Below are 14,462 nucleotides of genomic sequence, written 5' to 3'. Positions count from 1 at the left end.
CAGCCCTGTTGGGTTCTGCAGGCACCGCCAGGAGATGCTGCAGCGGGAGCTGCTGGGCCCTTCTGGGCAGTAGTTTCACCACACCCAGAAGTGCAGCTGGGTGTCAGCCATCAAGCACCTGGAGCACCAGATACCCAATAAAAGGAGCCATCGACCACCACTCAGGAGCCAGAGTCAGGAGGAGGAGGATGAAGCTGACTAGGAGGAGTGGAGGATAACACTTTAGCTTATTGGTGTTTTGGTGTGTGCTGTGCTTGGGACTGTGTACTGCCTGTGGGACACGTGGAAGATGTGCGCCCACAGGTGAAGAAAAATAAAAGTTCTTAGTTTTTACAAAGGGCGGCACGGTGGCGCAGTGGGTAGCGCTGCTGCCTCGCAGTTGGGAGATCTGGGGGCCTGGGTTCGATTCCCGGGTCCTCCCTGCGTGGAGTTTGCATGTTCTCCCCGTGTCTGCGTGGGTTTCCTCCGGGCGCTCCGGTTTCCTCCCACAGTCCAAAGACATGCAGGTGAGGTGGATTGGCGATTCTAAATTGGCCCTAGTGTGTGCTTGGTGTGTGGGTGTGTTTGTGTGTGTCCTGCGGTGGGTTGGCACCCTGCCCAGGATTGTTTCCTGCCTTGTGCCCTGTGTTGGCTGGGATTGGCTCCAGCAGACCCCCGTGACCCTGTGTTCGGATTCAGCGGGTTGGAAAATGGATGGATGGATGGATAGTTTTTACAAGTACCTCTGGTGTGAGTCTGTGTCGGGTTGGTGCTGATGAAGCATCTATTTCACTATATATATATATATATATATATATATATATATATATACACATCATATTTTGTACAGAGCTCTAAACTGGTTGCAACTGCAGACAGACAGGAAAATAAAAAGAGTAAAAATTAAACAGTTTGAAGCTGATTATATATGATAAATGAAGCTCAACAAAATCTGTCCATTATTCATTGTTGACTATGACCAATTGAAATCGAAGGACAGGAAAAGAAAAACTTTAGTCAACAGCATCCCAGGAGAAAACAAAAAACCTCGCTGGAACTCAATTATTATTAGGGGCGAAACTACTATGAAACTAATGAAGCTTAAGCTTCAGGACCCCTAATCTTAAAGTGGCCCTAGAAGGGAATTTAGTCTACCATTCCTTAAAAAGTTTGGGTGTCTAGTGCAGAAGAAGGAGTTTTAAAAAGATAATAATATTTAGGACAGCAATTATAATCAATATTCGAGTGGTTAATTTAAAAAAAAATGTGCGGTGATCTGTCATGGAACAAACCCTATTGAAGAAAATAACAGTGGTCTCCCAGACTTTGTTGCATATTCTGAAGGGGCCCCCATAATTGTTTAAGCTTCAGGGCCCCCAAAAATGTAGGTCTGCCACTGATTTTTGTGATCATACTTGTGGGTAGATGAAAGGTTGAATTTTTATTATCAACTATTTTCCTTATTTCTCCTTTCTTTTTTCCTGTCTGCACAATGTAAATCATTCCATACACCACATTCACATTATCAGAAAAGATACATACACCCACAAACAAAAGTATTTCAAGAATTTTTTACCTAATTGGACTGTTGGAGGCATCGGGGTCATGTGCAGCCACGGTTCCAATGACGGTCCCAATCTTAGCCTCTTCAGAAACTACCATCCTGTTAACAGGCGAGTTAAATATGGGTGGCTCGTCCACATCCTCCACGATGATCTTCACGGCCGTCATATCACTAAAGAGTCCCAGGTTCATATACTGAGTGTCATTGTTTTTGTTCGTGACTTCAATTCTTAAGTTATAGCTTGATTTTGTTTCAAAGTCCAATTCCTATAGAATCCAAACATAACAATTGCTTGTAGGAATCAGTAAAGATTAAAGACAAATAGTTCTCTTAGTTTATCTTGTAAAAAGTGCCTATTACTATACAGAATTTGAATTAGTTGTAAATGCATGGATTTCCTGAAGTACACGGCTATAAACCATACAAGGTGTTTGAGTATTCAATAATCTTTAAATTGCTCAAATTATTAGGGTAGTAAAATGATCGCAAGTTAATTTATAAATATGAATTGTCCAATGTGGCCCAACACTATGACTTAGTGAAAGTACCCTAACAAAAGTACCCTGAAGCAGAAAGTATCTCAGGGTCAGGGTGGCTGGACATTTGTACTTTACTAGAAATCTGACAAAAAAGTTAATGCGTCAATAAATCTGCAAAGGGTCTCAAAATGTGAAGGGTCTCTGAACCCACTGTATAGTTTCAGGACAAACATTAATGCTTATCATATAACAAAACTCTCAACTCTCAACATAACTCCTTATGTAGGCTAGGCATAAGAGTTTCATAAAAACTATAATGTATTTCTGTCTTTCCACCATATTATTATAATTAAACAAAAAAAAGATCAAATTTGAGTTCTGTTGTACAGTAAAAAAAACAGTTTGAAAGGCATTGCTGCAGTTTAGGCTATAAAAACTTTAAATGTGAAGTCCATGCTGGAACGCTTTTTATAGGGTGGAAACATGCGTTGTAAGGACCAAATGATATTTTTTAAACATGTTGTTGCTGCTACACTACAGTATATGCCATATCGCAGAAATGCCTAAGACTATTCTCTTTAGATTTATAAAAGTATGCCACAAAGTTTATAAAAAAAAAACAAATAAAATAAACATTGGTGTTTACTTTACCTTTTCAAGTGATATGACTCCCTCCTGAGTTTCTTTGTCTGTAGAAATTTTAAACATCCCAAGGCCATCGCCATCTATAATCCTATATTCCATTTCAGCATTTGGTCCCACATCAGCATCTGCAGCTTTTATCTTGGCAACTACAGAGACCGCAGGCAACGACTCTGGTATATTGTATTGATAGGATTCTGTGAAACCCAACACAGTTATTGATGAGACAATTTTCTAACACCATCACTTGACTACAAAAGAGTTGCAGTGTTTAGCCTTATTTGGCTGGAGACTGACAAAATATTAGTTTAGTTTAAAAGAACAGTAGACGCTTGTGGATACATACTATGTTGGAAATGAATTTTGGTATACCCGATAAGAAGACTTGCATTTAACAATTGACACATAATAAATGGCACAGGGTGATTAAAAATACACACACAAACACAGAGTAGGTATACATAAATATACAGGCTTGCAGCAACTGTGACTTTGTGGAGTACGTGAACCCTAATTAAAGCTGCGATTTTAGCAGTGAAAGATTGCAAACCAATAGTTTATTATCTCTAATCAAGAAAGACTGTCATTAAGAAAAATTCTACTGGACTGCAAAACATGTAAAATCTTTATCTGCGTAGAATAAAACCTACAAAGAGTAATAAAAAAAGGTTTCTATCATTTCACAATACTAAGACGTGTGCCAAGCTACACTTGGATTAGATGATTCATTAGGTTAGGTCGACTTTATTATCCAAGAGGGAAATTTGTTTTCCAGCAGGAAAGTACAAAACATAAGTCATTGTTAAACGAAAGAAAAATTTAACAAAACATGGGGAGGGATAATTCTGCTGCTGGTCACTATGAGTGCAGTACCCCATGATCATGTCAGACACACACTCATAGAGAGAGATAGATCTCTCCAAAAAAGTGTCCAAATGGTGTTATGTGAAAAACTCATCAATCAATTAAAAGCACAAAATTTTGACCCTTTGCCTTTTCCATTGTGCCCTCAAGTTCTTCTCCTCACAGACCTTTCTTTACTTTCCTTGCCTTCACTTTCTCTCTCCCAGTGGAAGCTTTTAATGACTGTAACCACTGCAGTTGCTTTTAGCCTCTCGCTGGAAATCTCCCACCCTTGTCTCTCCTGCAGTCTGGAAGTCTTCATTTTACGATTACATCCATCTTGGAACTTTCGGCATCAGCAATCAACGACTCTACCAGCTCTACCATCCACACCTGGCTTCATGCTGCTCAGTTAATAAAGAGCATCTTTTTTTGTGTTTTTTGTTTAATTAGCCATCTCAGATGCTATCCATAGCTGTTCAGTTAGTAAAGAGCTGGTTGAAGGTTTCTTCATGAGGCAGTTTAAAGTAACTCCCTGGATCCCCTGTACTATTTCCATGCTTCATTTTAAATGCTTTGAGCGTGTCACCTCATAATCTCTGTTTGCTTATAGTGAAAAAGTTCTACTCCCTCAATCTCTTCTCATCGTTCATACCTCTTCATTCTGGAATCACTCTGCTGCTATATCTTTTTTTACTATCTCGTATATGAAGTATAGAGAAAGTATTGTAATCGTCCAAAGATTCAATGTCAAGATTTTGATGAATCTCTGCATTTTAGACCTCCCTGACTTTCTCGTATACGAAGTATAGAGAAAGTATTGTACTCGTTCAGAAATTCGATATTGAGATTTTGATGAATCTCAATGTTTTAGACCTCCCTGACTTTCTCATATACGAAGTATAGGGAAAGTATTGTGCTTGTCTAAAGTTTCGATGTCGAGAAGAATCTTGGCGTTTTAGACCTCCCTCGCTTTCTCGTTTACGAAGTACAGGGAAAGTATTGTGCTCGTCTAAAGTTTTGATGTTGAGATTTTGATGAATCTCAGCGTTTTAGACCTCCCTGACTTTCTCATATACGAAGTATAGGGAAAGTATTGTACTCGTCCAGAAATTCAATATCGAGATTTTGATGAATCTCAATGTTTTAGACCTCCCTGACTTTCTCATATACGAAGTATAGGGAAAGTATTGTGCTCATGTAAAATTTTTGATGTTGAGATTTTGATGAATCTCGATGTTTTAGACCTCCCTGACTTTCTTGTATACGAAGTATAGGGAAAGTATTGTCCTCATGTAAAATTTTTGATGTCAAGATTTTGATGAATCTCTACATTTTAGACCTCCCTGACTTTCTCTTATACGAAGTATAGGAAAAGTATTGGGATTGTCCAAAAATTCAAAGTCGAAATTTTGATTAATCTCGACGTGTTACACCTCCCTGATTTTTTCATATACGAAGTATAGGGAAAGTATTGTGCTCGTCTAAGGTTTCGATGTCTGGATTTTCATGAATCTCTTACGTTTTAGACCTCCCTGACTTTCTCGTATACGAAGTATAGGAAAAGTATTGGGCTCGTCCAAAAATTCAATGTCGAAATTTTGATGAATCTCGACGTGTTAGACCTCCCTAATTTTCTTGTTTACGAATTATAGGGAAAGTATTGGAATCGTCCAAATATCCGATGTTGAGCTTTTGATGAATCTCAACATTTAAGACCTCTCTGACTTTCTCATATACAAACTATAGGGAAAGAATTATAGGGAATGTTGAGATTTTAATGAATCTTGACATTTGTATACGAGAAAGGCAGGGACGTCTAAAAGTGTAGGGAAAGTATTAGAATCATCCAAAGATTCGATGTCAAGATTTTGATAAATCTTGATATTTTACACCTCCCTGTGTCCGAAAATACCATTTTTGGAATTATGTCTGTGTGTGTGTGTGTGTGTGTGAATGTAAACACGATAACCTGAGTACGCTTTTGCTTAGGTCAACTAAATTTTGCATACAAGTATTACGTACAAAACATAGATTTCCATCAACTTTTGGGCTATTTCTGTTAACTGGAAGTGGCACTTTACCTTTTATTCATGCAGCTTTATTCAAGTTTACTTTTATAATAATTGTTCTATATATTAATAATTTCATTTGATTTGTTGTTGATGGTTCTTTAATGTACATAATATAAAAATATAATCATTGTCTTGAAATTTACTCCTAAAATATCCATCCCCATATCTGAGTATATGAGAATGTCCAGGGAAGACCACTCCCGATTTTATCTTAACATGGAGACCAATCCTGTATGGAGTACTCCAGGTGAGGCCTCACCTGTAACAAACCTCTACATATTAATGAGGTTCATTTATCGATTTCAAAGAATTGTTCATAAAAGGATTAATTATTAGTTTGTGCAACAAGGCTAAATGAAGCTCGTCACTGTTAGTAGTCCTAATTAACCATAATGAGAAACACTCTGCTTTCTTTACATAAAAATGAAACTCAGGATTGGTCCGAGAAATAGTGAATGGTTATGCTGAACATTAAGCATTCAAATGTGTGAAATACAACAGGGACTTGACAAAGGCAACAACAAAGACAACAAAGCATACAATTTATCAAGTGTTCAGACACTCATGTTGGCATCTACGTCCTGTTTTCGGTTTTTATAAAAAGTCACCATAGACATCCAACTTAGTGTAATCGCTGAATAGGGGCTCACTGACCCAAACAGGAGCAATCTTAATGATTTTACCAACAGTTGGTGGTAAAGTGTGGATTGTCTTCCGCAGTACTCAAAAGCATGCTACTGTTTGTCTTTTCAATAACCTGAGCACTACAAGTTTTCTTCACTAGAACTCCTTAATAATTCACTCTTTCCCAGCAGAGTACTTTTCATGTTCTGGCTCACTTCTAGTCTGTTCCCCCCTGTAAATGATTAAAAAAAGATGAACGAAGAGATGGAACTCCCAGGTTTTAGAAGTACGTGATTTGGGTGTAGAACAAAGACATATTTACATTGATAAATGAAAAATTTTATGTGACGTTGCTAGTGCGTGATATAAGTTAAGTATAAATGCCCTTGATTTGTACTCCACACATCCTGATATGTTACAAAACTTCTTATTACCCTAATAGCAAAACTAATTCCACCATAACACTGTCATTCTCTCCTGGCAGAATGATCCTTCCACAGAAGCCCTTTACTTTCTAACCTTCCCTTGATCTCGTTCTGTTGATAATCTATAACCTACACCAACTTCTCATCCACAACTCACTTCATGGAGGGGAGTCACCATTTTCACCAGTCACTTTGAGCTGTGTCACTTGCAAATATGTCACCAACAATACCATTGTATCTGGTCCTTCTGGTAATTTGAATATTAAACAACGAGCCTCTTGCCCATCTAAAAATCACATTTACCGCATTTCTAGTAGGAAGTGTTCAACCATCTACAGAGGTGAATTAGGGAGAAGGCTAGCAGACGTTTGAGACTTTAAAATTAAAGACCTTACAAAGCCAGTTGTAGGACACTTTACATCCCTTGATCATTGCCACCCTGGTCTCTTTATTTGTGTTCTTTCACAGGGCTTCAAAGACACTTTTCACAGAAAAGTAGAAGAAGCTCAGCTCATTCTCAGCCAGGGATCACCTATTTCTCCGGATCTTCATGACTTTATAACTTTTTAATCTCTCCCTTCATCTTTTCTAATCCGTCTTTTTTCTTACCTACTGTCAACATCTCTGCTTTCATTTCCCCTGATTTTGTTTCCTCCTTCTTCTCCTATATATGTGACTTTCTCTTTCCTTTTCGGTTGGATATCTGATAAAGGCTATTCAGCTGAAATGTTGTGCCTTTAGCCTTCCTTCCTTTTCGTTGTGGAAATAACCGTCACCTTCTGTTTTTTTTTCCTAACATCCTATCAGTCTTTTCGATCACTGTCTGGATATAGAACCCAAGCTTCACTAACATCTAAAAATAAGGTAAATTCACACACGTCAAGAGTTACAGTATGAAGATCCCAATAAGATGACAAAAATCTGGTTGAAAATGGATCAGATGATCAGGATTGTGCAGCTCAGAAATTAGCAAAAATAAGATGTTAAACAGGTGGACGTTGTCACACATGTGTGCCTGGGGATCACCTTCCGGGTTCTGATGAAGTAAGTGATACCACTCTGAGATGAGAAGGGGGTACTGTCACCAACTCTATCTTCTCTTTCTCCCATTGCTTTAAGAAGACGTCCAAAGAGGACACCTAGCCCTACCTACAGGGCCTTGACTTAGCTCCTCCCCTTGAGGCCCAGACTCCATAAAAACAGGCTGTCCCCCAACATTTTGACCGAGCGGTCAACTTGGATAGAGCTCGCGTTATTGCTTTTTCATTATTTGCCTGTCCGGAATCCAATTTCAAACGATCTACGAAAGAATCTTGCTTGGAATTCATAAAAGAGTAATTCCCCTCCAATTACTGCAGTCACTTTGTGCACCTTTCTTAGGTATCTTCACAATAGTTCCATTGGTCCAGTCCTCAGGTACCTGCTTACCTTCCCAGACTGCTGTGAATAATGGCTGCAAGTTCAGGCTGACTTTATTTTGTGTTGTGGGCATGTTTATTTTTGTTAATTTCATTGTGCCAATTGTGCAGGGTAGCCCAGTGGGTACGCCAACATTTCATCTGGCATACTTTGGTCTTTTTCAACCGGTTGCAAAGTTCACAGATGAATTCAAAAAACAAAGGCATACATGTAACACAAGAAAAGTCAATGAACAATGATACTGGTCAGGAGGGCAAGGAGACCCCTAAGTAAAAAAAAACCTGGAAATGACAGTCTTAGTGACAATATTCAGTGAATTAGAGAATTCTCTATTTTCATACATTTTGCCATCACTGCACCGTAGTGAATACTGTACTGTGCTATAGTGTACAAATGAGATTATGATAAGATTCATATAAATTATTGATCGCAAAATCAAATTAATAGAAAACAAGTCATTCAATATTTAAACATAACAGCTTCAATAAAAAACAACAAGCTGGCATATATCATCTGCTTTCATCCCCCCTGCCCCACAATGCAACACGTCAAGCTGGGACTTTTTATCAATGGTATTTGTACTCAAAATACAGCAGCACGCGTTATTTTACAAAGTATTTTTTCATACTTCAATAACTTCTGTCAGTATGCATTGTTTTGATTAGCTGTTGTACTTCAGGATGCTAATTTGCTTCACGTTGCTTGCCAGCTCATAATTATTTTGATGGCTTTTTAATATACCGTGGAACGTCTGTGTCTTAAATGAACAAATAGCTCTCGCTTTGTCTCCCTTGAGTCTGAGGAAGCTCAATTCCACAAAGAAATGAAAAGAAAAAAAAAAAAACAAAACAGAGAAAGCGTTGCGCTGACAGTTATCACCAGTGGTCATAACAGGCTGTAATAAAATATTGAAAATATTGATTCTGTCTGCTGACAAACCTGAATGCACCTCAGTGTGTTTTTGAAATGACATAAACCATTTCTGTCTAATACTGATCATTACACCTCTTTTGACTATTAACACAGTATTTGTTTAACCCATGGCAGAGAGTAAAGTAACCCAAGCTTCTGACTTTAGTTATATCATCATAAATTATAAAATATAAATTCAAGTCTGCTGCGGTGGGTTGGATTCATCAAAGTCTTGACATCAAAAATTGTACATGAGCACAATACTTTCCGGCAGCATGGTGGTGCAGTGGGTAGCACTGCTGCCTCGCAGTTGGGAGATCTGGGGACCTGGGTTCGCTTCCCGGGTCCTCCCTGCGTGGAGTTTGCATGTTCTCCCCGTGTCTACGTGGGTTTCCTCCGGGCGCTCCGGTTTCCTCCCACAGTCCAAAGATATGCAGGTTAGGTGGATTGGCGATTCTAAATTGGCCCTAGTGTGTGCTTGGTGTGTGGCTGTGTTTGTGTGTATCCTGCGGTGGGTTGGCACCCTGCCCGGGACTGGCTCCTGCCTTGTGCCCTGTGTTGGCTGGGATTGGCTCCAGCAGACCCCCGTGACCCTGTGTTCGGATTCAGCGGGTTGGAAAATGGATGGATGGATGGATTCAAGTCTGTTTCGGAAAAACTAGTAAAAATAAGCACAGGCACAAACCTAGTGGCCACTAAATTAGGTCCACCAGCACATTAATGCAAACATCTTGGTCCTCCAAACTGGTCAAGTGGCTGAGTTGTTGTTTGACCGACCAAGATCTCGAATGGCCACGACACATGATCTAAGGGACTTAGGCTGTGGTATGGTGATCGATGTTAGATATAGTGGTCTCAGTGGCAGTTTTGATGCACTACAGTCTTTAGACTTTGTCAAGCTAAAAACGTCCAGTGAGCTACAGTTCTTCAGGTGAAAAATCCTTGTTGATGAGAGACCCAAGATTTTTCAACACAGCAATGCAAAGAGATTTATTTCAGTAATTTAGTAGCAAAAGAACAGTCAAGTAGGAGGTGAAGTATATCTGGAATAGTAAATATACTGACACTAAAATAGGAAATGCTCTAAGCTTGCACTTCTCTGAAATTTTCACATGTGGGGAAGGGTTTCACCTCCCAGAAGTAACAGGGACTACTAAGGAGGTACTGAATGATTTGGAAATTGTAGAGGGAGAAGAGCTGCTGGCAGTGTGGTGCAGTGGATAAAGCCTTGGACTTCAAGCCCTGAGGTTGTAGGATCAAATCCTACTACTGACACTGTGTGACCATCAGCTAGTGACATGACCTTCCTGTGCTCTAAGTGGAAAATCAAAAGAAATGAAACCAATTCTATCCTAAATGTTGTACGGCAAAATATGCAAATGTAATGCAATGCTAATGAGATTAAATAGGCTAACATATGACAAATTACCAGGACCAGATAAAATTTAACCTCGAGAGGTTAAGGATGTTAGTTAATTAGTTAGTTAGTACATATATAAACTCTTGATGCATAATTTTAGAAAGTTACTGCAAACTGTAGAAGAATAATGTCCCCAGCATAATTTGGGCTCCACATCTCTCTCTCTCTATATATATATATATATATAAAGAGGTAAAATGTCCATCTGTTTGTCCAGCATCCATGCCCTTGCATATTCATAATGTCAACTGGCATCCACAAGAGTGTGGGTGTAAGATGGTAAACCGTACTGTTTATGTCCAAGAATCACAAAAGGGCTGGAATGCCCAACAAAGAAAGCCAACAAGAACCACAAAGAGGGATGTCACGGCTAGAATGTCCGAGGAAAAAAGGCAACAAGATGTACAAAGAAAGAGAAATGTAAGGCATATGCGGTGAATAGATGGACACAAACAAATGGACTTACCACTGTACCATTAAGCCCATTCGCTGTGCTTGTTGGATCATAACAGCTAAATTCCAAGAGACATTCAGGGTTAACCGTATTTACATAGAATTCTGAGCCCAAGAGACTCTTGGGGTTAACGCCAAGGAGGTTTGTTTTCCCTGGTGTCTATCAGTATGTAATTCACTATGCAGACAAATGAATTTGGCTGTATGCACCTAATAGATGCCTTTGTGAACTTTGAAGACCTGGTTTAGTCTGTTTGAGGTTAAACAGGTTGAATTGCGCCACCACCATCTACTCAAAGCACCATGATGTCCCAACAATGATGGATGGATTAAAAGCCAGAAGTCTGTATGACCATCAGCATCAAGTGACTCTGTGAGAACCCTAACTACAAAGATGACTATTTCATTTATGTTGGGTAGAATGCCCAAAGGGGACTGGGTGGTCTCGTGGCCTGGAACCCCTACAGATTTTATTTTTTTCTCCAGCTTTCTGGAGTTTTTTTTTTTTTTTTTTTCTGTCCACCCTGGCCATCGGACCTTACTCCTTTTCTATGTTAACTAATGTCTTATTTTAATTTCTTATTTTGTCTTTTATTTTTCTTTTCTTCATTATGTAAGGCACTTTGAGCTACTTTTTGTATGAAAATGTACTATATAAATAAATGTTGTTGTTGTTGAATTCTCTGAGCCTGTCAGAGTAGGACATGTTCTTAAGTCCTAGGACACACATGGTTGTCCTCCTCTGCACATTTCTCTGGATACATGCAGATTGTATACCGTATATATTCATGTATAAGTCGGGTTTCTCAATCATAAAATCAGACCCCGAATGATACGCCCATTCAAAAATGCGACACTTAATTTTTGTTTTTTACATCTTCTTGCCTCCTCCAATCTCACATCAAATTCTTAAACGCATCGAATTTTGTTGCAGCAGCGCAGTTACCAATTTCTTTCACCACTTCAACGACATTTTAAAACCCGCTTAATATTTTCTTCTGATCAAACAGTCCATTGTAGATAAGGGATGGTCTTACGATAAAGGTGTATGAGGGTGTGGGATACAAAAAACACAAAACAGTGCAAACGTCTCTTCGGAATAGTTTGGGTATTACCGTGTGGTCACGTAGACACAATACATAGAAAAAAAGGCAGTGTGCTCTGTGGTTACTCTCTCAGGTGGGTGTTAGCATATCATAATATCTTGGACCAATAGCGTGAGTTATCCACATTCGACTTATACAACCAATATAAAATGCCAGAAATTATACAGTAAAATCATGTCCCGATTTATCCGCCGGAGAACTTATTCGTGAATATATACGGTAGTCTGAATTTGGCATAGACAACATTAACACATGGAAAGGTCCTGCCTTGTATTAACCAGTGTTGGCTGGTGGGACCATCGTAATAGTGCGGTGAATTTAGATATAAATTTGCAAGCCTTTCTGAAAACATGGGTTACTGAGTGTATATTGATGGGCAAAAAATTGACTATTTTAAAATTACATTTTAAACACAGTTAAATACACAGAAATTGAAGGAGTCTGAATACTTTCTGAATCCATTGTAAATGCAGTCATTCCCAACCCTGCCACACACACACACATATATCAAGCTCAGCATTAAATGGTGGCAGAGAGAACCTATTCCAAAATTATTGGGTACAAGACCATTACCCATCCTGGCCAGTTCACATATGCACCCATACTTACTGAAACTGTTCCAATTTAAAATAATGAAATACCCTATATAGCCTGTAGGAGGTGTCTTGTGACTCACCCCAAAACTCTTGACACAACTTTACCACAGGGTTTTGGTACAAAGGAAATTGTTTTATTTACTAATTCTTTACACCGGTTTCTTCCATTTATCAATCCACAACTAAAACTCAGTTCTTTCTTAATCTTCTTCTACTTTTCTCCCAGGGGAGACTCACTCGCTTGACTCCTCTCTCAGCGCTGACCCCGCCATATGAGTTGAGGTGACCCCTTTTTATGTCAGACCCAGGAGTCATGATACCAGAAGTCAGAAGCACTCCTGGGTCAGGTGGCAGCTTTGAAAATTAGGACCAGCTCCTTTCTGCAGCTCCCCCTGGTGGCCCTCACTGGATCCAGCAGGGCAGTCCCACTGGACTGCAACTTCCAGCATGCTCTATGGCCCTATGAAGGCACACACTGGCTCAGGAATGCTGCCATCCAGCATGTCAGGGGAACATGCACTACTTGAGGGGCTGTCTCTCCCTATCCCAACCTCCATGCCATGATGGGACTCATCCCTGCCGGGATGCCAAACTCTCCCAGCTGCTCATCATACCTAACATAATTTAGGTGCGAAACTTAATGCAGACTCAAGAAGAATATGGGAAGTCCATGTAGATAGTGAACAGGCCAGGATTTAATCTCACTCAATCACTGTGGCGGTGAGCTCACACACATTCATAAATTGAATGCACTGAAAAATCACATGTACTTATGTTACTGATGACTAAAATAGTTATTGGAAAAGTGTCACGGAGGAGATAAAAGAGGTACAAGTGGAATGTAAAGTACTCCCAACTCTAAACTGTCACTGCTGTGTACTGTTGTGACAGTTCCTGTGTTGAGCAATAGTTTCAACAGAAGAAAATACTTGCATTTAATTTCGCTTTAATTAGTTATTAAACAGACAGCATGCTTTTATACAGTAATAGTATGAAAGAACCTTACTGCGCGGGAAGCGTGGTGGATTGTCATTAACATCGGAGAGGGTGACAGTCACCGAAGTCGTTCCGGACAGGCCTCCCATTTGTCCTACCATGTCCTTTGCTTGAATGACCAGGAGATACTGATCCTTAGCTTCTCTGTCCATGTTGGGAAGAGCAGTCCTGATAATGCCTAAACAAAGAGACACAAATATTTGTGATAGATACATCGTGATACATAATTTGAAATGTCTGAACATTCACATTGACGTTTTCATGGGTCAGATGATGCTAGGAACTCTCTACTGAATAGAGCCTGCTCCCCCATCTTTAGAAACACGGTAGCATGGTGAGGATACTGCTTTTCAAGTTCTCTAGAGCATTCAACACCATAGAGACCCAACTTCTGGGGAAGAAGCTCTTGCCTTGGGTTGATTCTCCCATTGTGTCCCAAATAATGGACTACTTAACCTTTTAGACTAGGAATTGTGAAGGTGAAGAACTGAGTGTCCAACATGGTCATGACTAGCACAGGGGTGCTACAGAGGCTCAATTCCTTTTTACCCAATATGCCTCAGAATTTAGATGCAGTACCAAATAATGTCATCTACAGATATTTTCTGTTGACACATCCCATAGTTGTGCAGATCAGCAGGAGAATGAATACAGGACACTTGTGGAAGACTTTGCTGAATACTGAAACACTGAACAACCTGCAGCTTAGTCTCGCGTCTCAAGTCAGAAATGTTAATATATATAAGTCTGGAGATAACCATGAGTGAATTTTGGTTAAAACTGAGTGGGGACAAATAGATGGCTCATTGAGTGTCACCTTTGTAAACCAATCCAGTGCCCCAATGAAGGCATTTGATCAAAGTAGAAGCGGTGATTTTGAACTGTAAAGAGCGATGGTCCTCTCCTTAATCTGGTCCGACAGAGAGCGA

General features: G+C 39.6%; 1 protein-coding gene across 1 annotated transcript in view; it reads right to left on the bottom strand.

Moving 5' to 3' along the window:
* Nucleotides 1-14,462, bottom strand: part of LOC114653209 (cadherin-7-like) — a 322,615-nt gene that overhangs the window by 73,420 nt on the left and 234,733 nt on the right. The window contains 3 exon segments of the mRNA XM_051929318.1: nucleotides 1,556-1,809; nucleotides 2,674-2,861; nucleotides 13,544-13,711. Of these exon segments, the coding sequence (XP_051785278.1) occupies nucleotides 1,556-1,809; nucleotides 2,674-2,861; nucleotides 13,544-13,711 (610 nt within the window).

The sequence above is a fragment of the Erpetoichthys calabaricus genome, chromosome 6, assembly GCF_900747795.2.
Source record: "Erpetoichthys calabaricus chromosome 6, fErpCal1.3, whole genome shotgun sequence".
NCBI lineage: Eukaryota > Metazoa > Chordata > Cladistia > Polypteriformes > Polypteridae > Erpetoichthys > Erpetoichthys calabaricus.
The sequence above is the reverse complement of the archived record's forward strand: the minus strand, read 5'-3'. Positions and strand labels throughout refer to the sequence as shown.